At 42.7% G+C, this 23,968-nt stretch overlaps 1 protein-coding gene across 6 annotated transcripts in view; it reads right to left on the bottom strand.

The window, feature by feature from the left end:
* MYO9A (myosin IXA) overlaps positions 1-23,968 on the bottom strand; it is a 176,379-nt gene that overhangs the window by 99,469 nt on the left and 52,942 nt on the right. For all 6 annotated transcript variants that reach the window (XM_036390037.2, XM_036390040.2, XM_036390039.2 and 3 more), the window contains exons 3-8: positions 15,580-15,674; positions 11,361-11,423; positions 9,612-9,711; positions 6,837-6,893; positions 2,943-3,040; positions 842-968 (exon numbers count right to left, since the gene is read on the bottom strand). In XM_036390037.2, the coding sequence (XP_036245930.1) occupies positions 842-968; positions 2,943-3,040; positions 6,837-6,893; positions 9,612-9,711; positions 11,361-11,423; positions 15,580-15,674 (540 nt within the window). The remainder of the gene's footprint in view (positions 1-841; positions 969-2,942; positions 3,041-6,836; positions 6,894-9,611; positions 9,712-11,360; positions 11,424-15,579; positions 15,675-23,968) is intronic.

Genomic DNA, 23,968 nt, shown 5'->3' on the forward strand with positions numbered 1-23,968 from the left:
TTTAGAGCATTTCAAGTGAAGTGAGACAGCAAGGGGAGGTTCTGGCCACCTCAATCCATGTCAGGAGGTTTTTGAGCTCAGCTCCTGAAGGCTGAAGGCCAGTAGGACAAGTTGGCTCATTCAAGACTTTTCTCATGAAAAGAAGGACCACAACTTCATAACCTGCTTGGGCTGACAGAGCAGATCTCCTAAGAACAGGTGGAGAACTACAAACCCTTCCCAAGGGACACCAGCACAGCAGTGGCTCACAGAGGCCAAGGTATCAGGTCCTAAACTGCAGATAATCAATAGATGCACCAAAGAACTCCATAACAGGCCCATAAATAGGGACTAAGGGGTGAGGTGGGCCTAAAGATTCCCTTGTGGAATCTGGCAGGTAATAACAGACAAAAAACACAGTGAGGGAGCTCAGCACCTCCTTCAGCCAGCACAGAAGAAAAACATGGGGTTATGGTTGTACAACTGCTCAAGTTCCTCAGACAGACTTTAGAACAGATTTGAGGAGCACGAGGTGAAGGCTGGCAATTGAAGACACTGCTGGGTTGGACAGCAGGATTGCTTTGCATCTACACCCTGCAACATTTCACATTTAATCACAGACACAGGATTTTCAGTCAATGAAACCTAAAGCTGAAGAGTAGGGGCAAAAACCCTCCGTGAAAAACCTCTTAAAAAATGTTCCTGTACCTTTTCCCTGCCAAACATGAACAGCCCATAAGAATGGAAACACACAAAACCTTACTCTTTGGTGAAAGTGGAAATAAATTGCACATGTTTTGTGTCCTAAATCAGAGGTGGCTTGTTTGGTGTGAAAGTTCCAGGAGGGAAAGCAGAGCCTTACCTCCAGCAGCTCTGACACAACAGGAAGTATTTCAGGGTTGCAGATATCGATGGAGTCATCCCTGTAGGTTTTCTTTTTGTACCGGATGTTCCCCAGGTGCAGGATCGCCGACAGCAGAGAGAAAATCCTAAATAGAAACAACTCATTTTCACTCTGTTTTTTATAAAGTGAATGAAGAAGAATAAATTTTACCCTACCCCCAAGGGCCATGTCCCTCTTTGGCTCATTCTTCTAATTTTCAATCCAAAGAATCCACTTTGCCTCATGTGAAGAAGTTTTTTATTTAGTCAAGTACCAAACTTGCATCTGAAAAGTTTCATTGAAAATTCTTTAACACATCAAACCCACAGTTACAAAATTAAAGCCCATGTTCTAAGAAAACCAGAAATCCTCCAGTAATCTTGATATCCAGATTAAATATTTATCATACAAGTGGCTAAATTAATGGGTAGAGTGAGCATGGACATGCAGGTGATCCCTCTTAGTCTCCTGGGACACATTTTTTTGTCACCTTTTTGGATCTAGCCCCAGCCATGAACAAAAGACTGTACAAAACAGCATAAATGCTTTCATCATATCTAAGTAACTGAGGCAAAGAAAAGATGTTACACTTCAAGTTTATCCAACCAATTTTTCTGTTTTGAAGGGAATTTGGTCATTTTTAAGTTATCTCCATTCCAAAAAAAAAAAAATAGGATCAGACACTCAAAGAATATCCTGAGTTGGAAGGGATCCACAAGGTTCAACAAGCCCAGCTCCTGAGCCATGGCTGACTTCAGCTATAAATCCTGTTTGTCCCTAATTCTACACTCTCTTGGGAACTAAAAATGAATAAACCTAAATGTGATTCCTAGCTATGCCACCAGCTTGTCTGGATAACACACCTTCACCCCTCCAAGTCCTCCCTTATCTCCAAAACAAGGATACCAACTCCTTGTTGTGAATTTCAGGATGCAATTTTATAAAAATTTCTCTTCTCTGTTTCTACAAAGGTGAAACCCCATGTTTTGCTACAAAGAAATTACTTTTAAAAGTATAGTAGTATTTAAAACATCCTCCCTATGTCTCAGCTGAAGGTGGTTCCTTATTTGTGCTGCAGTTGTATAACGCCAAGCAAAATAAACCTGCTCGTGTAGTGAAGAATCCACTTTATTTTTGACACGCAAACTTCACCAGGAGAAACTTGTGTGCCAAGAAAAATCATTGCACAGTAAATCAGAAGTGAGAATTTACTGCATCACCCAACTCTGCTCAGTCCTGACACTTCCTGATTGCTTTGCTCAGGCAATTAAACCCCTCAACAGGCTTTAGACAAACCTCATCCTGAAGGCTGATAAAGCAGCCTCTGACACAGAAAATATTCACACAAGTCTGGATTTATCAATGTGTGTGTGGAAGATAGAGAAAAAGCAGTTTTAAATTTCATAATTGATTTACAAGTGAGGGATAAAGAATGAGCTTCCAAAATTTCTCAGTTGTGTGAAAATATCTTTGAGGTAGTTTTTTATGTCGAGTTCTTCCCAACCTACTCAAGCCTTTCAAGCCAAAAATCAACACAGGAGGGATTATTTTATAGGTTTGGTTGGAGATGACCCTTAGGAACCCTCTAATTCCATGGTATCAGTGGTGTTGCTAAAGTCCAGTTTTCAAACCAGCATGTCCAGTGACTTAGTGACAAAGGCCAGTTGGAAATGAGTCTACAGACCTGGAATTGCACACAAAGGGTTAAGTTTGATGAGGGATAATGAGGACTTCTGATTAAACCAAGCTCTGGATTCATGACATGCAGAGTGAGGCGTGATTATTCATGAACACTTGAGGAATACTTCAAGATGTCAACTCCTGCCAACGCTCCATTTGCATGAGGAGAATTGTTCAGTACAGCAATGATCACGGAACCACAGAATGCTTTGGGTTGGAAGGGCCCTTAAACTCATCTGGCTCCATCCTGCCATGGGCTGGACACCTTCCACTAGACCAGGCTGCTCCAAGCTGGCCTGGGACACCTCCAGGGATGGGGCAGCATCTCTGAAATGTCCTGCCAGTGGAGGTGGCATTAACCAGGACAATCTCCGAGCTATTAAAATGAAAATAAACTCACTGTCTGCGTGTCTTGGGCAGGAACCCCACCATCTCCATGGCCAGCTGCAGCCGCTCAAAGTCGTGTTTCAGGTCCTCCCCTTCCACGGAGAAACAATCCTGTGGATCAAACACACAGAGGAAGCATTGACACCATCAACACCACATCAGCTCCAGATGGCCAAATCAGCACTCCCTAAATAGCACTGAGTGATCTCCAGGTCCTTTATCAGCAACATTTCCAACCTGGCACTGGAAATACATTTCTGGCTAATATTTTCTGGAGATACATCCTTGTTTCCCAGGTTTAACCTCTAAGGAAAGAAGTGAGCCCCCCAATTCCAACAGTATGGTGAGAGTTGGTCAGCGTGACCCTACACAGAAAGGATGGGAAATAACAACAAGATGAAATCTGTTCCACATTTACAGGCAGTTTATTCCACATTCAGTCCTATACCTAAGGAGGGAAATTCAGTTTTTAAATAGAATTCAGATAACTTCATGTAAATGATCAGCGCATTAAATCCTGTGTGGGAACGACAAAGCTTTAAATATATTTCTCAGAAACTTTATTTGAACCACCAAGAAGTTATTTCAAAATTGGGAGAATCTGAAATCCAGGATATTTTATACTTCTTGGAGGCTCACGTGCCTGAACAGTTTAGTTTTTCCTTGATATCAGTCACTGACATGTTTGGAAAGATCCAGTGATATTCCAGATCCAACCAAAGCTGTCCTGCACCAATATTTAGGAAACAGAAATGCTCTTTAAATTAATATATAGACCACTAATGCTAAATATCTTCTGCTTTGGCTCACTGTAGGCCTCCCATGGATTATTTATTCTTCTCTCTGCCTTCCTAGCCTATATTTAATATTCTACCCATTGCTGCCAATAAAAACTACCCATCTATAAATCAAAATTAGTTTATTGTGTATCACACAATGTTGTGCTATTTTAAACCTCAGATTATTTTATTAACACTTAAATCAAGGCTTTCTACAAGTAATTAGAGACTTTCAACAAGTTAATCCAAATGTAAGTAAATACAAATAAAAATGATATAAAATTCTATTAAAAGTTTATTAAAATAATAGAAATAAAAGTTGTAGCTGCAGTTGGAATTTATTAAGCAGCTGAATGCACATAGTTTATTTTGATAATTTCCTGAACATCATATTTATCACACAAGCAAATGTGCAAAAAATTTTGCACAAATAATTGGGAAAGTCTGCATTAAATAGGGTTATGTAAATCATTGAAAAGCCACTTGTACTCACTGATAGTACAGAAGATTAAGCACAAATACAGAATATACAGAATGAAGTTGTTTTATATCAGTTTTGTGTTTTACAGCATTTAAAGACTCACAACAACAACAATGTTCTTCATCCCACTCCAGAGCATCATTACAGACATCATTATAGAGTGGAAAACCCTTATTTAAGATATTTATTTATATAAATATAAATGTTTATTTATATTTATAAAAATAAATGTTTATATAAATATTTATTTATATAAATATAAATGTTGATATTATTATTTATTATATTGTTTACATATTTCAAATATTTGTTGCAACATAGGAGGCACCCACACAACTGCACTAAAAGCCAGAGAAGTGCAATTGGACAAGAAAATCGAAATTTTTTTATCAATTGTCCTCAGGGACAAGTTAATGCTCCATGGGCAAAGTGAATTTGGAGCTGTTGAACAGTAAAACCATTTAAAACCACACAGAGCATCGATGAAGGTGGGGACTGAAATTCCAGGAGTAAATACCAGCCTGTTTTAGGAAACACTCATTAGAAAAGGGCATTTTCACCTTCCACGAGGAGCTGATCAGAAACAACCCTGCTCCAGAGCCATTTGAAGGGCCACAACAATGACACCGCCAAGAGCAGGGCCACCAGAGGCACCAGCACTGGAAATTCACACCATAAAACATCAGGGCAAGACCTTGTCCCTCCTAAGCTCCAAGCCTGGCTTCCTCAGCCTCTGCACTTGCACTGGGAAGCCAGCAGAACTTCCCACCCTCCTCCTGGCAGGACAGCAACACACCCACAAATCCTGCAAATTAGGCAGCTTTAAAGCTTTTTTTTTAAAGACACCAAGTGGTGCTTTTAGTGGCACTCCACATTCCAGGAGACATTTTCATTTTCTGGCATCATTCCTCCAAAATGAAGTCACGAGTCAACAGCAAAATACCCCGGACGACTCCGAAGTAGCACAATCTACGCCGAAGGCAATTTAATTAACGATTTACATAACAATTGCCCGACTCATTAATCCGCATGGAAAGACTTTTAGCAAATTCCCTGCTTAAAAGCGGATGCTCTCTGCAGTGTTCCAGCACGGAACAGCTTCCTAATGGATGATAAATGAAGGATAATTATAAAATAGAGGAGTGTCCTTGATATTAGAGCAGACAAGCATCACAAAATCCATCCCCACAGACCTAACTCGCTGTTAATATCCTGCCAGAGCAATTAGTTTCCCAGCAAAAGTGAGTTCCCTGCTTCCTACAGTCACATCCAAGTAATCCATGGATTTCCATGGAAAATTTAAAGAGGATAAAACAGAGTTTCTTTAGAAACTTGGTGTTTGCAGCAGGTTGAGTCCATGGGTATGGGGAGAAGACTAGGGTAGGCTTAAGAGTGAATGAATCATCAACTGAAGCAACCAGGACTGCCAGAGAAAATGATCCCAAATAAAATTATCTTAAATAAATCAGCAAATAAACAGCCAAATGGTAACAACACGTGGTTTTGTTGCACAGAATAAGGACACGGACATGGCAGTCCCCAGGCTGGCAGGGTGTTCATGGTCATGTCAGGAGAAGGTACCAAATTTTGGGGTTGTTTTAATTTTAATTCCTTCAGCAAATTGTCCAAACCCATTCCTAAAGCAATTAAGGGCTTTCCAACTTATAAAGGGTATTAAGGTCTAGAACAGCATCTGCTCATCACTCCCTGCTCCTGCAGGGCCCCTAAGGAAGCTGATGGATTAAGGATGCCAATCCAATATTCAATATTTTTAACCTTGTGAGGGAAATTCCCTCCTCCCCTCCTAAGGATTTGCAGGGAAATGTTGCTGTTAAGACACTTGTTTAGCCCCAGTGAATCCCAGCTCCTCCCCAGATCACCTCTTACTCTTCCAGATGCATCAGCAAGACTTTGACAATCATCAAGCACACAGGAAAACAGGCAGGAAGGACAAGCAGCTGATGCCAAACATGCTTCCACATGCAGGACACACTGACAGGCAGCACCACGGGACACACAGACACCCAGAGCACGATGGCGGCGCAGCAGGAGCCGGGGAAGGGGGAGAAGCGTCACCATTCCCTTTTTTGGGGCGATCCATTTGGAAAGGATGATCATGTCAGCAGAAGTATTTTAGGAGAAGGAATTGTTTTTGCACTCTGAACAATATCAGGATTCGATTTTCTCACAGATGGCTGGGGGATGTTTTTGGGTTTGTCTGTTTTTTCCTGGAAGCTGGAGAGCAGATACACCACTACAACCAGCATGAACTGATGCATCTCTTGGGGCTTCAAGACAGTGATTTGCTGGTTTATTGGAATGGAATTCCAATTTTCACATGGCTGTCACATCACAATTTCCATATATCATCACGTATTCCATCAGGAAGGAATGAAAACCACCTCAGCTTCCTAAAACTGAGAGGCCTGCAGAGAGCTGACCATCTCCAACTGCTGAAGAAGCTTTCCAAATGGAAGGAACCATAAAAGGGCAAGGGGAAAAAAAAAATCTGTACTGTCACACTGCAGGGCAAAGGGTGATTAATGGGTTAAACTTCATTAGATTTGGCTTTCTTTGTGTCCCTAAAACACTCAAATGAGAGCAGCCCTGCACCAGCAAGACGGGAGAGGCGGGTTCTTGTACTGACCGGCTCCGAGTCATAGCAATAATCATCCCAGCTCTGTCTGAGGGGTTTCTTTGTCATCTGAAAGCAAGGCAGAGCGGGTTAAGTGGTGTTCCCACCCCAAATCACCCCCACCACCTGCTCCCTGAGCAGGAAAATTGTTATTCTGCAGAGTCACTGCCTGGTTTTATTTGTTTTAAGGGAAGATTCATGATGCTTTTGCATTCCTGGTGCTGGTTCCTGCTCACAGTGCACCTCATCGAGCGAGGCCCTCTCATCAATAATCCTAATGGATATACTAAAATCTCTTCTTCTCTTACAGAGCTGAGGAAACCCTTGGTTTACTTGGAGCTGAAGAGCCACCAATGCCAAAATCTCACTGAAGAACAGATTTGGTTTGTTCCTACTTTCAACCTCTGCTCCAGACAAACACAAGTGCAGCAAAAGTGAGATTCTTCCAAGCAATACTCCAAAGCTTTTTAGGAATTTGTGTCTTTTCCGATCAGACAGAGATGGAGTTGAGAGCAGTCAAAGCATTACCAGTTCCAAGAGGGAGAGAGATGGCACTGGAGCTCCTGAGGAGCTGAAAATAAGGATCTAAACTTGCAAATGGCTGTTTTTAAAATGGATAAAAGTTAACGAGCAGCACAGAAAATATTCAGTGAGCTGCAGGGTGTGCAGGGGTAGGTACACCTCTCACTGGTGGGGAGGAATGGAAAAGTCCTCCATACTCAGGGGATACTTTGAGTAAATTTGCATTTAAAAATAAATTGAAATCTTTATTTTCAATCTGCTCCCTGCATTTACAGAGCAGATTTTGGTTAAGTATCTTAGTAGATTATTTCTCATCTGCAAAGCAAACTCCCCTTTTGCTTTGCATAACACAACAAGAGCAGAGGAACCTGGGAGGAGGAAAGTAAAGCCTGACTCAGGACTGAGTCACTCCTTCACTTCAGGGGCCTGGTTCAATATTTTATGGCTTCTCTATATGAATATTTAATTTTCAGTAAAACACTTCAGTTCATGTCTGAGCTGGTTCTTTTTCCTTTTAAAAAGGCAGGGTCTTCTCCAGGACACACTTAAGAAGAGACTGCAAATGTTCAAGGGTCATTTTATCATTTTTCTCTTAAATGTTTCCCAAGTTTCTTTTTCCATTTCTCCACTATCTCTTTTTTCCTTTTTCTCCTTAATTTCCTTTTTCTTTCTCCTGCAGGGCAGAGAATAGCTGCTACTGCACTGTCAGATGGTCTTCATGTGAAACCAAGCCCAGACCACATCTAAAGGTGCTGTTTTTCCACAGTTGTCAGTGTTAACTCTAATCCTAATTACTAAAAATTATTTCAAAACCTCCCAAAAACTCAGAGAGTCACTGCTGTCCAAACACTGTGTTCAGGGAAATCCAGAGTCTGCTTCCCTGATCCACTGGACTGATTTTAGCAGCTTTCTCCAGCTTATTTGCCCCACAGCACCTTAATTTAGATTAAAAGAAACATTTCACCCTAAATTTTAATATTCCTACTGGAATAGGAATATTTCACCCTAAATTATAATATTCCTACTAGAATAATGTGTTCCTCCCATTACATGCCATTAGATTTCTAATTTTCCTTTCAATATAAATGCTCTTAAACTGCTATGTAAAAGAAAAGGACTGTAATTAAAAGCAATGTTTTCAACTAACAGAAAGTGAGTGGATGGACCAACAAAACCTGGGAATCCAACAAAACATTCCATCTTGGCATCTTCCCACTGCAAAACCGTGGCACAGATGGTGCTGGAGATCACAGCACGTTCCCCAAGCAACGCCTGAGGCACAGAGACTCCAGCAAAGAGCCCCCAGCCCTCGGAGTGTTCCTCACTTGGGAACATTTCCCAATCCTGCCAGGGGTGTGTGGGAGTCATTAAAATACAATGGATTTGGGTGTTGATTGCCTGCTTTAAAAACATTCTTAAAAAGTCCCTGGTAATTGAGAGCTATTCCTGAATGAAGTTCTATTTCTAAAAAGACTAAAGGCTATTTGGGTTGGGCTGTGGTTCCAAGTTTCTTTCCAGTTTAGGGGTTAAATCACTCTTTATTGCTCCTCATGTTTCAGCACCAAGAAAATTGAAATTAGTTAAAATCAACATGTAACTTAACTCCTCTTCCACATATTCCTCCTCTTTTTGGTCCATTTGAAGTTCCTGCTTGCAAGAGTCACTGGATAAGTGCCTAAATACCTCAAGTAAATCAGTTTATTATAAAATTATCATCATGTAAACTGAGTTTATTTGACTGTTGGTAACACCTCATCCATCATTAATTCCCAGGTTTTCAATGGCTGCTGTGGTTTTAGTTATATTAGACTTGTTCTACTGTTAAAGTCAGAGGGTTGTGCTAAAAGCCAGCCAGAAGCTACAGAATCAGGACTTCCTCATGCAAGATGTTATATCCCAGTATGCCACATCTTCCCCTCTTCTGCTCAGGAGGCAGATATTAATGAGTAAATGGCATTCACACAGAGAGCAGGAAATTCTGACTGTTTCTCCCTCCAGCAATCAAAAACTCAATACATTTAACATATCCCAGGTACAGAAAACACTGATTATTTTTTCCCTGAAACACTACCAGGTGTTCAGATTGCTAATGCAGAATTATTCCAACGACAGAAGACTTCCTCTAAACCATTAAAAGCAACTTTTACAACTCCACACCTTTAAAAACCCCCACTTTTACTACTCCACACCTCTTCTTTATTAGCATTAAATATCAGCAGAAGAAAAAGCAAGACCAAGGATTGCATTCCTGTATAGAACTCCCACCTGGTTCAGGTAATGATATTCCTCTGGCTGCTTCAGGTGAAATGCTGATCTCTCCTCCTCACTTGCTCCTGCCAGGAGGTAATAAAATACATGGTAGTTCCTGGTGACAAATGAAAAACAAAAGCTGTTAGACTCGAAAATGAGCAGCAGCACTGAGCAGAGGCACACTGAAACCTCCCAACCTGATTTTCCAGCTCCCAAGCTCAGGCCTGACACCGTTTAGAGCTGGTCTGTACCTGCTGTGCAGGGATAGAACAGATTTAATTATGTCATGGAGAATGAGATCCCTCTTCTCCATCCAAGGACAGCCACTGCCCTAGAATCTACTTGAAGGATTTGTAGCTGGGATGCTCAGGTTTTCCTCCAGAACCATGTGCAATGCCCACATATTTCACAGAATCCCACAATCATTTAGGTGGGAAAAGAGCTCCCAGACCAGTGAGCCCACCCTGTGCCCAAACCCCACCTTGTTCCCAGCCCAGAGCACTGAGCACCATGTCCAGGAATTCCTTGGACATCTCCAGGGATGGGGACTCCAAACATCCCTGTGCAGCCCCTTCCAATGCCTGACAGCCCTTTCCATGGAGAAATTCCTCCTGATGTCCAACCTGAGCCTCCCCTGGCACAGCTTGAGGATGTTTCCCCTTGTCCTGTACCTTGTGTCCTGACTGTCCCCAGCTCCTTTATTAGAGCCTGACCTCTTTTCTTAGAATCACAACATGTTTCCTTGCAATGCAGAAATTATGACTTTTCCTACCTTATTACCATTAAAAAGGCAGCGACTTTGCAGTTGCAGTTCCATGAGACAAACTGAAAATTTTTCAAGTATTCAAAAACTCAAGTATTCAAAATACCTGAATATCACTAATGCTAAACCCAGCCCAAGGGACTGCTTCCAGACAACTCTAACACAGATTAACACCATTTCTTTCTAAAATTAAAGCTGTGCTTTTATGTTGGATGTTTTCCAAGAGGATCCAAGTTTAATCATCTTGCAACACCCAAGAGGACGTTTGTCAAGGCTGTAGATGCTCTTTAACTCCAGGAACAGCCCTGGAGCATTCCAGAAAACTCACACATCTGTCTCCAAAGGGAAACACAGCCAGAAGTGCCAAGAGTTGAAAGGCAACTAAAGGCAGCAAAATTATTTAAAAGTGGAATAATAATTACTGAGAGGGGAGAGGAACATGCAACAAAGAATATGCATCAAATTAGGAAAGAACACACTTCACATAAGTTCATCCTCTATATAATTTTGGCTTTTTCTAGAGGCCACTCTGAAGGCTTCTGTGAACTTCAAAAAAGAATGAAAATACCATGTTTTTCTCCTAAAATGACATATTAAGCAGTTCACAAGTTGCACAAGAATGAAGTGGTACTTAATAATCTATCTGCCATAAAGAAAATGAAAATTAAATGAATGTAACAATATTGTACTGAGAGGTCCCCTGCTCATGGCAGGGGTTGGAACAAGATAATCTTTAAGGGTCCCTTTCCAAATACAACCTATTCTATGATTCCAGGCTAAGTCAAAGACTTTTGATAAAATAATGGAGTTTATTCCCTCCATTAGCACATTTCTCCCTAAACAACAAAAGATTCAAATATAAAATGCATCATTAATCTCTGCAGCACAGGGTTAAGAGCATGAAAATCCTGATCCCCTGTGCCAGCTCCACCAGGGATTTAAGTTATCTGTGCCACATTTAGGAGTTAGACCCAAGCCTTGGGCAAAGCAGAGGCACCCACCGCTCGTTGTGCTCCTGGTAGACCAGTCGGGACTTCTCCAGGAGGTATTTTTCAACATAAGCTCTGCAAGGAAAAAAATCAAAGCATCATTCACTGACCTGATACTCAACGAGCACAGCTTTACCAGGGGCTTCAGCCTTAGTACCCACACAAAGAAGTTTCAGCCTTGTTTCACTTAGTTATATAAATTTCTTCCTCAGCAGAACAAGCCCAATATTATGTTTGGCTTTTGAGGTTTTTTTGGTTTGATACCAAGCCAAAACTAACTTGGATCTGAAAAACATGATCTCAGATGCCTCAGCCTATGGGCAAGAGAAATGTTGTCTGCAAGGAAGGAGCTGGGATCCCTATTTCATCCAAAGCCAGCAAAATCCCATTGCCTGCAGCCCAGGAGCCGTGCACATGGAAATACATCTGTGAGCAGAAGTGTGCAAGAAGCCATTTAGCTGCAGAATCAGTCCCCAATGTATTCCTCTTCCATTCCCTCTTCCAGAAGAGCCACTTCTCACCAAAAATTTGGGTTATTAACTTCTGGCTCCAGTCAAAAAAAATAAACAATTGCGAAAGCTCCTCATTGCAGTTTACATTTTCTCCTAAGAGCCTCCACAACAAACACGCTCAATCTACATATTAAATACTTTTTTCAGGTTTGTCAAGTTAAACAAAGCTTCCACAGGTTTTTTTCTTCCCAACAAACCTAACCAGTAATGACAGGGATTTAGAAACTGGAGTTCTAGGTGGCAGTTTGGATGGTGGAGCTGTGCTTTGCTGGTGACAGATGTCAGAGCTATGGAGGAATTGGGAAATCCAACAAACCTCAGGCATGGTGGGACAAGGAGGTGCTTTCCTCCACCATAAATGGGAAAGCCAGATCTAATTATTACCTCCAGCACAACTTTCTCCCTTCCTTCCACAAAAACTAAACTAGAAATCATTTGGACATGCTGCAGAGGTTTTGTGGAAATTCTTATGGCAACTCTTGGGAGAGGAACTGGAAGTGGCAAATCCAACTCCCCCCTGGATGATCTCGCTGGACAGGAGGAGTAAAGGAAGACAGACAGCAAAGCTGTATTCCTCTTTATTCCCTGGGAGGAAGCTGGGAACAGTCTATGGATATTCCTTACCCACAGGCTGATGGGGCTTTTATGTTCCCTTTCTAACCTGAACCCAATTTTTCCTTCCCAAGGCATGAATTCACTGCAGGGTCAGGGAACACATGAATGAGATCCCAGATCCCACAGGATAATGGCTCAGACACTCCTGTACAACAACCTGCACCATGTCCATGCCCTTGGCATTCCTCCCCACCCCTATCATTTCTGCTCTTATTATAAACCACCCCAAAAATCATTCTTGGGCAATAATTTAGATTGCAAAGGTCTTCTGGAGGTCATCTTGTCTCAACTACTATTTAAATCAGGGGAATTTTATTTATTTATTTATTTAAAGATTTTAGGTTTACTTTTTAAATTTTATTTTAGAAAGTTTCCATATTTTAAATTTTATATTTTTTTAATAGATGCAATTACAATGCTATTTTGGTAAAATGCTCCCTTGCTGAGTGCAAAGGTCACAATGAATCCATGTCCCAAGAACAACATCTGTCCCTTCTTGCAACAGGATAGTCAGCAGGAACACCAGCTTCTGTCTTAAAAAGTTGATGTCTCCAAATTTCTTTTTATTTACCATTGTCAGCTATGTCAGTTTGACCTTTAAGAGCAAGGAAAAGGAGCTGTAAGGGAATGATCTTGTGTAAAACACTGATTTAAGCACAGGGCTTTGATTTAAACCCCTCCTAGCTGGCTCTAAAGCCTCTCCTGTCTGGCTCTTGTGCCATTTCATGGATCATGTCAGGTGTCAGGGCTTTGGATCATCTCATGAGGACTGAGCAGGTTGCAAAGAGCTTCCTCCAGGCCTGGCTTATCGTGGATTAGTACATCCAAAATTCAGGAAGCCTCCTGGGAATGCCCTGAACTGCAGCACAGCTCCTGTTCCATCGGTCTGAGAGACCATCCAAGACTTGGCCTTACAGGGTGGGATTGGGTCCTGCTCAACCTCCTGCCTGTTCCACCTCAGCAGTTTTGGGTGATTATACTCAGAGGGGCGGTAAGCAAATATTCAACTGCTATTTTCAACCTCTGAAGAGAGGAAATCACTTATTAGGGGCTGCAATTTATAGTTCCATTACCAAAGCTACTGATATGCAGAACACAGGGTGATAATTGATTTGGGTTGGGCTAAAAAAGTATAGGCTAAGTGAAAAGAAAAGGTGTTTAAAGAAAAATATATGCATTTCAAAACCAAAATGCAAATATGGCATGCAAGCCCATTTTTTCCCCTGTGAAATGCATATATTTTTCTTTAAACATCTTTTCTTTTCACTGGGCGAGCACTGCAAGCTCATAGCAGAGTACACTCACATCACACTGTGCAACCAAAGACCAAGAAAGTTCATTCTTTTAAAAGCAAAGAAAACTCCTCCTATTTTATGAACTAGAATACAGGAATATAATGTTATTTGCATATCCCTGCCAAATAAAAATAGAGGCCACAACCACAGTGCAGCTACATCATGCCAAGATAATACATAGTTAAGACATTTGTTGGATTCTTGTTACCCAGGAGGTATTAAAAAAATGAGGTTTATCCTTGTAAGAGAACTGTGCAGCAGAATTAAATAAGGGGAAAAAAGAGCATCAGGTTTGATGTGGGATGCAAAATCAGTGGGAAAGGACGTGGAGTACCCAAGCTCACTGAAAAATTAATGGCAGCTCTTTGTGTGATACTGTTCTGCTGGAAAAAAAAAAAAAGCAAAAAAATTTAAAAGCAATTCTCTAAAATAACAACAAAGTCCCAGCAAGAGGTCTCTTAGCCAGCTGCAGAAATTATACAGCCCCTGAAATGCTGCTTCTACTCCTCATTTTTCCAACTGACTCAGTTCACCTGGACAACAAGAGGAGTTAACAAAGCCCTGCCCATTTACAGCTCCTTGGTGATGATTTGGTGCCATGGAAATTATCTGAAGCCAGAGAGAAAGTTGGGTTTAGGCAGTTCCACCCCTGCCATGGACAGAGACACCTTCCACTAGACCAGAGTGCTCCATGCCCCATCCAACCTGGCCTGGAACGCTTCCAGGAATGGGGCATCCACAGCTGCTCTGGGCAACCTGGGCCAGGGTCTCACCAACCTCACAGCCAGGAATTCCTTCTCATATCCCATCTGGGGATATCCCACCTTCCCTCTGGCTGTGGGAAACCATTCTCCCTTGTCTTGTCACTCCAAAGTCCCTCCCCAGCTCTCCTGGAGCCCCTTCAGGCCCTGGCAGGGGCTCTGAGGGTTCCCTGGAGCTTCTCTTGTCCAGGTGAGCAGCCCCAGCTCTCCCAGCCTGGCTCCAGAGCAGAGGGGCTCCACTCTCAGAGCATCTCCATGGCCTCCTCTGGGCTCTCTCCAGCAGCTCCACATCCTCTCTGTGCTGGCCCCAGGGCTGGGGCAGCTCTGCAGGTGGGGTCTCACCTGAGGGGGCAGAGTCCCCCTTTTCCTGCTGCCCATGCTGAGGATCAGCCCAGGCCATGGGGGATTTCTGGGTCCCCAGTGCACATGTCCATGAGCTTCTCATCAATCATCACCCCAAAATTCTTCTCCTCAAGTCTGCTCTCAAATTTCCAAAGCTGAAATAAACTGAGGAGAAGCACAGTGGAGACAGACAAGGATCTCCTTGCAATGACCTGGGAGGAAGAAGAGCCCTTCCCTGGGCAAGGGCTGAATTAGGGAGAGATCTGCAAGGAGGGAATCAGGCAAAGAACAACAAGAGTGTGGCTCAATGGCCTCCAGAACTCCAGCCAGAGATTAAATCCTCCCCTGGGATCCTGAGCCAAATGTTCCACTCCACATCTACTGCTCAGCCCCTACCCACCCCAGCTAAAACATTCCCCTTTTCTGCCTTAACTCCTGTCTCAGGAGGAGATGCTGCTTTTCAGGTTCATTAATAATTTGACATCAGGATTATGGAGAGGCTCAGCTGGCTTGAAGGCAGCTCAGGTGTATCCACACCTCAGCACCCATCTTGGATGCACCCACATTTCCATACCAGCAGATTTTAATAAGCTAAATCCTATGAAGTTTTATTTCCTATCTCCATTTTGGGAAGAATATTACCAAAGCAAGGAACACCGTGTTTAAGTGTGGGTACACCCAGCACCCCCACCCCGTTCCCACTTACCCTCTCACGGTGCCTGTCTCCTGGTAGTTCACTTGGATGAATTTGCCAAAACGACTGGAGTTGTTGTTATGGGCTGTTTTTGCATTTCCAAATGCCTGTGAAAAGAGGGAGATGCCATGGTTATGCTGGAAAAGCCTGATTTCCATGGGCGTCACTCACAACCAAACTTGGGGGATTTTCCTATCATTTCACATCAAAAAACAGGGGATGGGGAAGGTTTCTTGAGTGTTTCACAGAATAATCTAACAAGCTGCTGGGGACCATGTTCCTTTGCAAGCTGGTGTTCATGAAGAGAAGCTAAACACTGGTTAAAAATAAAGTGTGAGCTGCATAGAAGAAATTTAATGTTTGAAGTTATTACAGTCTGCATTAAAGCTCTGCTTTATTCATTTAAATAAATATACAAGTACACTGCTCCAACAGGACTCTACATTTTAATGAGCTAGAGGAAGCTGCTTTTTAATTATATGTGGAATTAGGGGGGAAAATGCTTTGAAGGCTACTCAGACTAGATAATGTCATACACAGCATTGGCATAACCCAGAGTATTTTCTGCATTTCAGACACCCTCGTTTCCATTTGCTGCTGTTGCTTTTCCAAAATCAAAATGCTTTCAAGTCTTTATTATGCAAAGCTTTTATTCCAACCCTGCCTTACCAAAGCACTGACTGGAGAGAGTAATTTTTGCCATTTAAAAGAAATCTCTGAACTGAAACTGCTGTTTTCAGTTGTGCCTAAATCACTTTCATAATCATCCGGACCACGGTGACAGAATCTGCCAAGCCACCAGGTCCAATTAATGCTTCATTTATTAAACCAGTTTTCATAATCACACACCTTTTCTTCTAAGTCAAATTTATTTAAGGTAATTATAATTTCAGAGATAATTTCCAAGTGTTGCTCATGTATGGGCATTTTGTGCTGAGGCTTAACATCAGAGCTCAGCTCCCAATAGATTTATTCCCTGCTCAGCTATTTATTAGAAAAGATTAAAAGGGCTTTCCATCTATAATCTGAAGCTTTTCAAATGACCTTTGTGGATTTAACTTCCCAACTAAAAGCAGAATATAAAGGCCAAATGAAATGAGACCTTGGAGAAAGGGTATTGGACATGTCCCGTCCGTGCATGATCCAGTTCCCTTCCCAGGCTGATTTATTTCCCAAATTGCTCAGATTTAATGATTTAAAAACCCACAGAGGTTTGCCATGGAATAACAATGGGATTTTTTTCCCCCTATCTGAATACAGGGATTTGTTTAAACTCCAACTATTGCATATGAATCTGCTTTAGTTGACTAAAGCAGGTTCTGGGAGAGCTGAAACCTGCCGAGCAAACAGGTTATTCTGGAGGGATCATTCCAGAGCTGCAGCTCAGGAACCCTGCACAGGATTCACATCTTTTCAAGCTGTTCACACTTTTTTCTTGCTTATTCACCCCAAAAATCCTCCCTGCACCCAGCATCCCCCTCAACCCACCCTCCAGAGGACATCAAAGGCGCCCACACCTCCCCTGAAGCCCCAAATCTCTCCTGGAGATGAAAATCCAATCACATTCTCTCCTCAAACCGGGAATTTTGATATTAAAAACCAGGATGGTGTTTAAGATTTCCAAAGGATTTACCTCCAGGTATTTCAGTGAGCAGAGACACAACAAGAAGCTTTTAAGCAGAATATTCAAGGCATGCAAGTGCATCACCTTATATTTAGGTATTAAATTGTATTAATTAGGTTACAAGCATTTCTCTGCTATGGGATCACTCATGTTCCAGGAAACCATCTTAAGGCAATGAGATAAAATTTCTGTACACCTAATTAACATTGTTTGTTAGAGAAGCAGCAAGATGAACTTGAACAGACCAAACAGGAGGCAGCACAGTTTTTTATCATCTCATATAATACATTTTCATAAAATTTCAAAAATAATTTAAGCAAAGAACAATATTAAGAAGATTTCTAGTGTGATTCCCTGTATTTCTACCCGAAGTAATCACTCACAGAGAAAAACAAGGTTATTTATTAGGATTTCTTTGGGGAGAAGCCTTGCTCAGGAATCAATCTTTCTTATTCTATAGCAAGGAAATTTAAGAGAAAACATTTCAAATATAGGACTGGGGAACAGCAAGATTCCTCCTTTTTATGAGCTCTTTTGGGGATGAATGTGCCAGACCACATGATATGTTATAAGCCAAATGCCTCCAGAAATCACAGCCCATAATGTTCCTCTTTCATGCATTTTTCTTTCGTGCTGATAGAAATGAGAAAGGTCTTTGGATCCCTTCTTGTGCAAACTTCGGGTGACTCCAGGCCTGGCACGTTGGGAATGGGCCAACAAGTAGCTGGAGAAACGTCTGGTGTTTGATTTGAGACAACTTAATACATTTTTGTTTGCTTTACTCACAGGGTTTCTTTAGCAGGACTGTTGGGCTATAAAAAAGTGCTATTAATTCAATTTATACGTGTCTAATCCATACAGACCAGACCAGAACACCCTGTCCCTTGCAAACGGGGCAGAATATAATAGTTCAACCTCAGCAAACGAGTTCGAACTTCTCTAAAACAAATTATCTTCTGTTCATTTGATTGCCCTTTACTGACTCATTGATTCGAGGCTGCTGAGCAGCTCAACGGACAAAACTCCATAACAGCATTCCAAGGATTCTTGGGGAGACCAAAGCTTTTACTGGCCAGGGCTCAACATTTGGAAGGAAACAAAATTCAATACGTTCCTCTGTAGGAGCTGGGAGTCCCTCTGGAGCTGGAGGGTGATCCAGCAGTTTGGAGAAGGCAGGAGAGAGCAGCTCCATTCCTCCTCCTCCTCCTGCAGCCCTCCTGCACAAAGAGATGCCTATCAGGATGAGGGAAAAAAAGGGATTAACAGTTTCCTGGCTAAATGCTCCACGTTCCTCCTGAGCCCAGAGGCTTGCAGCCTCCTCGTTCTCCACTGAATATTGATGCAATCTGGATTAATTCCAGGTGACAGTCAGAATAAGGATTATTTTTAATGTCTTTCCTGAAAAGAAGTTATTTTCCAAACCTCAGCAACTGGAAAAACGCCGTGGTGACTTGTTCTTATCTGGCAATAAAACATTGTTTGATAGATCATCCAAACTGAATGTCATTCCTCCATAGAGCAACAGCAATATTCTCCTACAGAATAACAGCTGCATTCCCTTATGGAATAACAGCTTCTGTGGTAAAAGAACAAGTGGAAATAGAGGCCTTTGCCAGCATATTTTAGGTCCCCAGGCCTAAGAGGAGCCTTTAGCCCTCACCCTTAGAGGGAAAAATAAAAACATCATCTTCTCTTTGCTGTACAGGATAAAAAATACATTAATACACAAGAGTTTTTAAATGGTTCCCCACTAACCTGAAATGTAAATTGAATTTTTTAGAAAGTCATACCATGAATATGCCAGGAGAACAGCAAGTTGACTGCTTAAATCTCAGCTGTGCCATTGTGGAATACTTATATTAATAGTTATATTCCATTGAGGAGCATGGAAGGGACTGGGAGCAAAACTCCATCAAGCTCATTAATGCCAGGGAGAAGAAACAGGTTAATATCAGACAAGACAGTGCTGGAGGATTCAAATTCCCTGTTTTACTGTGAAATTTGGAGTTCATTAATCAAATGTATTCATAAAGTCTGAATGACTTCTAACTGGGTGAGCACGTTGGGAACAGCTTTGCTAAAATCTATTTCCCACCAAATAACATAAATACAGGAGGGGCTGAGGGAGCTGGGGGGCTCAGCCTGGAGAAAAGGAGGCTCAGGAGGGACCTTCTGGCTCTGCACAACTCCTGACAGGAGGGGGCAGCTGGGGAGGTCGGGCTCTGCTCCCAGGGGACAGGGACAGGAGGAGAGAAAATGTCCTCAAGTAGTGCCAGGGGAAGTTTAGGTTGGATATTAGGAAAAATTTTCCACATAAAGAGTTGCCAAGCATTGGAACAGGCTGCCCAGGGATGTGGTGGAGTGCCCATCCCTGGAAGTGCTCAAAAAATGACTGTATGGGGCACTACTGGGGACCTGGTTTGGTGATGAACATGGTGCTGGTGCTGGGTGTTGTATTGAAAATCTTCAAGGCCTTTTCCCACCTTAACCCCCCATGATTCCATGATGCCCATCAGATGTGCATTCCCAATTCCCACAGCTCCTGTTGGAGAAACACAACATGTGCATCCACAAAGAGTGGTGGATTCAAACATCCCTTGTAATTGATTTCCAGATCTAAGGGCTGTTTATCCCAATATTCTATATGCTATGCTTGGGGAAAAAAAAAAGATCCATAGACACTTTCACTCCAAATTAAAAAAAACCACACAGGGAAGGAAAATAGTGTATTGGAATTTTTGAAATTTGATGTCTTTTTTATGTGTCCAGGGCACTCACAAATTTCTTCTTCTTCTGCAGGATGATACAGATCACTCTCTCTAGTTTTCATTCTACCTGAAACCAAGCTCCCAGCACTCTCCTTCCCCTGTTATATTGCTTTTTAACAGAAATGTATAGAATTATGTCCAGAACATAAACTGCATGTACACCACCTAAGTTAGAGCCGTGCTAAATCTCTTCCCATTATTGCTCCTGCCCTGGGAAGAGCTTTTAAACCTGCAGCTCCCACCTCCTGATAAAATCTTCCAGCCCAAACTGATCTGCTAAAACAACCCCACTTTGATGGACTTCTCCGATTTTCAATTCCCATGAGGAGCCACCTTGATGCAGAGAGATCACAGCCCCTAAGGAAGCACCAAAGCACAAAGGTACGAGGTACAACTTGAACAGCTGCAAAGAAAAAACAGCTGTTCTGGGAACCCCTCAAGCTGTGGTTCAACAGTAACACTGAAAATCGAATTTACAGCAGCTAAACACGACTTGAAGCACCAACACCTCGGGGTTTTGCTCTCTCGGTTGTGGCTCCGTGTCCCACACTGACAGATGAACCCAGCGGTGTTTCTGTGGTCAAAAGCACAAACCACAGCTTATTTATAGTGTTTGTGCTGCACTGCCCAAGCCTGCCCCACACTGACCTTTAAAGACCTGAAAACTTTCCTACCTTGCTGTTCTCTGCTCCAAGGGGCCATTGCAGCACCTTGAAGAGCAAACATGGGGTTTCCATTTCACACAAGGCAGAACCACAGCGCGGTTTGGGTTGGAAAGGACCTGGAACATCATCCAGAGCCACCCCCTGCCATGGGCAGAGACACTTTCCACTAGACCAGGGTACTCCAAGCCCCATCCAACCTGGCCTGGAATGATTCCAGGGATGGGGCAGCCACAGCTGCTCAAGGCAACCTGAGCCAGGATCTCACCATCCTCACAGGGAAGAACTTCCTAACATCCAATCTAAAGATCTCCTTTTTAGTTTAAAACTGTTCCCCCCCTGTCTTGTCCCTCCATGCCTTGTCCCCAGTCCCTCTCCAGCTCTCCTGGAGCCCCTTCAGGCCCTGGCAGGGGCTCTGAGGGTTCCCCAGAACCTTCTCTTGTCTGGTGAGCACCCCCAGCTCTCCCAGCCTGGCTCCAGAGCAGAGGGGCTCCAGCCTCAGAGCATCTCCGTGGCCTCCTCTGAACCCTTGAACTAAAACACAACAAAGCAACTTAAATTTAAGGTGTATAATGACAAAATACCTTTTTTTTTTGTTATTTTTTGTTTAAAAATTGGTGGCATTTGTGTCCAACATTTTAGAGAAAGCATGTCCTGGCTGTGGGCACGAACAGAAATAATCCTACACCTTTGGCAGCAAACACAGCAGAACATCTCCTTGGTGGTGTTTGCTTCCTGTGGTAGCTGGATTTTTGCTTATGAGCTTCTCAAACCCATGGACTTTCCTGTTTCTTCCCATAAAATCAATACTCAATTTTGAAGCAGGTGCAGCAACCAAAAGGTGCACACCTGTCCTGTCCTTGCTCTTTGCTACCCACAAAAGAACCTTTCAAATACATGACCTACAAATACTTCAGATGGGGAAAGTCCAGAGGATACGGACACCAGGGAAGTGCTGATGAGACCCTTCCTCTCCCTCCTGCCCCTATGGAGGACATGCAGAACAGGTCCAGTAAGGCTTGCAAAGACTGCCCAAAGGGCCAAGACCTTATTTAAGGAGCCTCCCCACACCAACCAAACACACAATTTGTTACATTTATGAAGTTTAAAATGCTCTTCATCCCTTCACTGACACTTCACTGTCAATGACAGTGCAGCCACCACTACATGGAATTAAACTCGGCGGGATTCTTCCAACAAAAAGCACAGCAAATCCTCCATTCCATAATTACAATTACTGAACAGCAGCCAAGTGAGTTCTACCCATTACCAGACAAACCCTCTTGTGATTAAACTGATGTGTAAAATGCAATCCTCATGGTACAAACTATAAAACATCTTTTAAATTTTTTTTTTCTCATTACAGACAGTTTATATCAACTAAAAATGTTTTGTCATGGTAAGACACCTGCATTGACCCTACCTGGGGTGAAGACTGACATTATTCAAGGATAGCACTTTTCCCCTCTGGGGAATATGGCAGCATCCTGGAATGGAGAATCATGGAATAGCCTGAAGTGGAAAGGATCCACAGGAACCATCGAGTCCAACTCCTGTCCCTGCACAGGACACCACAATAAATCCCTGTCCCTGAGAGCTCTGTCCCAACTGCTGGGCTCTGGCAGCCTTGGGGCCATGGCCATTCCCTGGGGAGCCTGAGCCTGCTCTGGGGAAGAACCTTCCTCTGATATCCAACCTAACTCTCCCCCACACAGCTCCAGCCATTCCCTCAGCTCCTGTCCCTGGTCACCACAGAGGAGCTCAGTGCCTGGAGAATTTAAACTACAAAGGTTTTGCAACAACTTGTCTTAAAATCCAGGCTCAGGTATGACCACATGTCTTTGTGCACATTGAGTTCACACCCCCCAGTACAAATATGGAAGAGAAGGACTTTTAATGGGAGAGCAGTAACTTACAGAAGGTTTAGGAGTCAATTTAGTTGAAGTGCCAATCTAATGGAAATATCCAGAGCACCATTATGGGGTAAAATACCTGAGATAAACCCTATAACCCTCACTACAACACACCCTTGTTTGGGAGATATGATGCAGAGGCTGTATCAGCTATGTAACAAATAGGATTTAGTGTCTGCATTCCCAGCAAACACTTCAGTGTTGGCAGAATATTCCTTCTTTTCCCATACTAAAGCACAGCATCAGACCACCGCAGCTCCTTCCTTTCAAGTGATGCACTGGAAAAAAAGGAATTGCCATGAAACCACAAAGCAAGAAAACAAAACCCCAAAACCCAAGCAAAGCCTCTGACCTAAGTCCTCTTCCCAAACAGGGACAGTTTTCCTACACAAGTGCAATAATGGGAAAAAAAGCCCAGCTGAGCTGGCAGCCACCAGCAAACACCCCTACAACAGATCCTGGAGGCACAGGCTGCCAAATCCCTACGGTCTGGCCGACATTCCTGCTCCTCTGCTCAGACATTCATGTTTTTGTGAGCAGGGTGGACAACCCTGGGAAGAACAGCCAAAGGCTCATGTTTTCCAGCAAACTCGCATACATTGGCCAGCAAATATTTGGGTGGAAAAGAAATCTTCATCCTAGGTTGAGCTTTGGATTTAAAGAAGCATCCCAAAATGAAGTTGGGAAACTTGGTGTTATTATAATGTCTCTCCAACTCCCAACATTCATATTCTGCAGCCAAAGAACAAATTCTACTCTGTCAAATGCAGGCAGCAAGTGTCTAACAGGTGCCAGGAACGAGCAACATCTCCTTATTGATGCTTCAAATGATTTTTTCATAGGATAAAGACATAAAATAATCACAATAAAAGAGTAATAGCAATAAAGTGACCAGTTGGAAACAAATCATAGCTAAAGGAGGAGGTTTTACACTCTGCCAGTGTAAAGTACTGTAAACAAGCACTGCACAGGGGAACAAAGCAGCGCTGATAGAATGACAACAGATGACCCATGGTGACCCATTCATGTATATATTTCAAGTGATGACTGAGGAGGGTATAACCTATATAACAGGTTATATTATTATGCATTGCAACATCAAGCCATATCATGATTTCCTTCTCACCTTTCATAATCCCCTTATGCAGAGCTGGGTGAAGTGCAGTGATGCAGTACAAACTGCAGCTGCAGCAAATAAAACTTGTCTGCATTGCTAGAAACAGCCTCACACAGTGCCAGGAGCACTGCTGCCTTCCTTTACTTTAAATAAAATAATACTGCAAATAATGGAGTGAGAGCAGCCCCGGGGGAGCTTTGGGATGCTGGTGGAGGAGCAGACAGACCTGCCCTGGCAGCCCCAAACCCCAAATCTCCCCTGGCCTGGGCTGAACTCTCAGTGGGGGCAGCAGGAAAAGGGGAGGATTCTGTCCCTCT

The sequence above is a fragment of the Molothrus ater genome, chromosome 13 (genome assembly GCF_012460135.2).
Source record: "Molothrus ater isolate BHLD 08-10-18 breed brown headed cowbird chromosome 13, BPBGC_Mater_1.1, whole genome shotgun sequence".
Lineage (NCBI taxonomy): Eukaryota > Metazoa > Chordata > Aves > Passeriformes > Icteridae > Molothrus > Molothrus ater.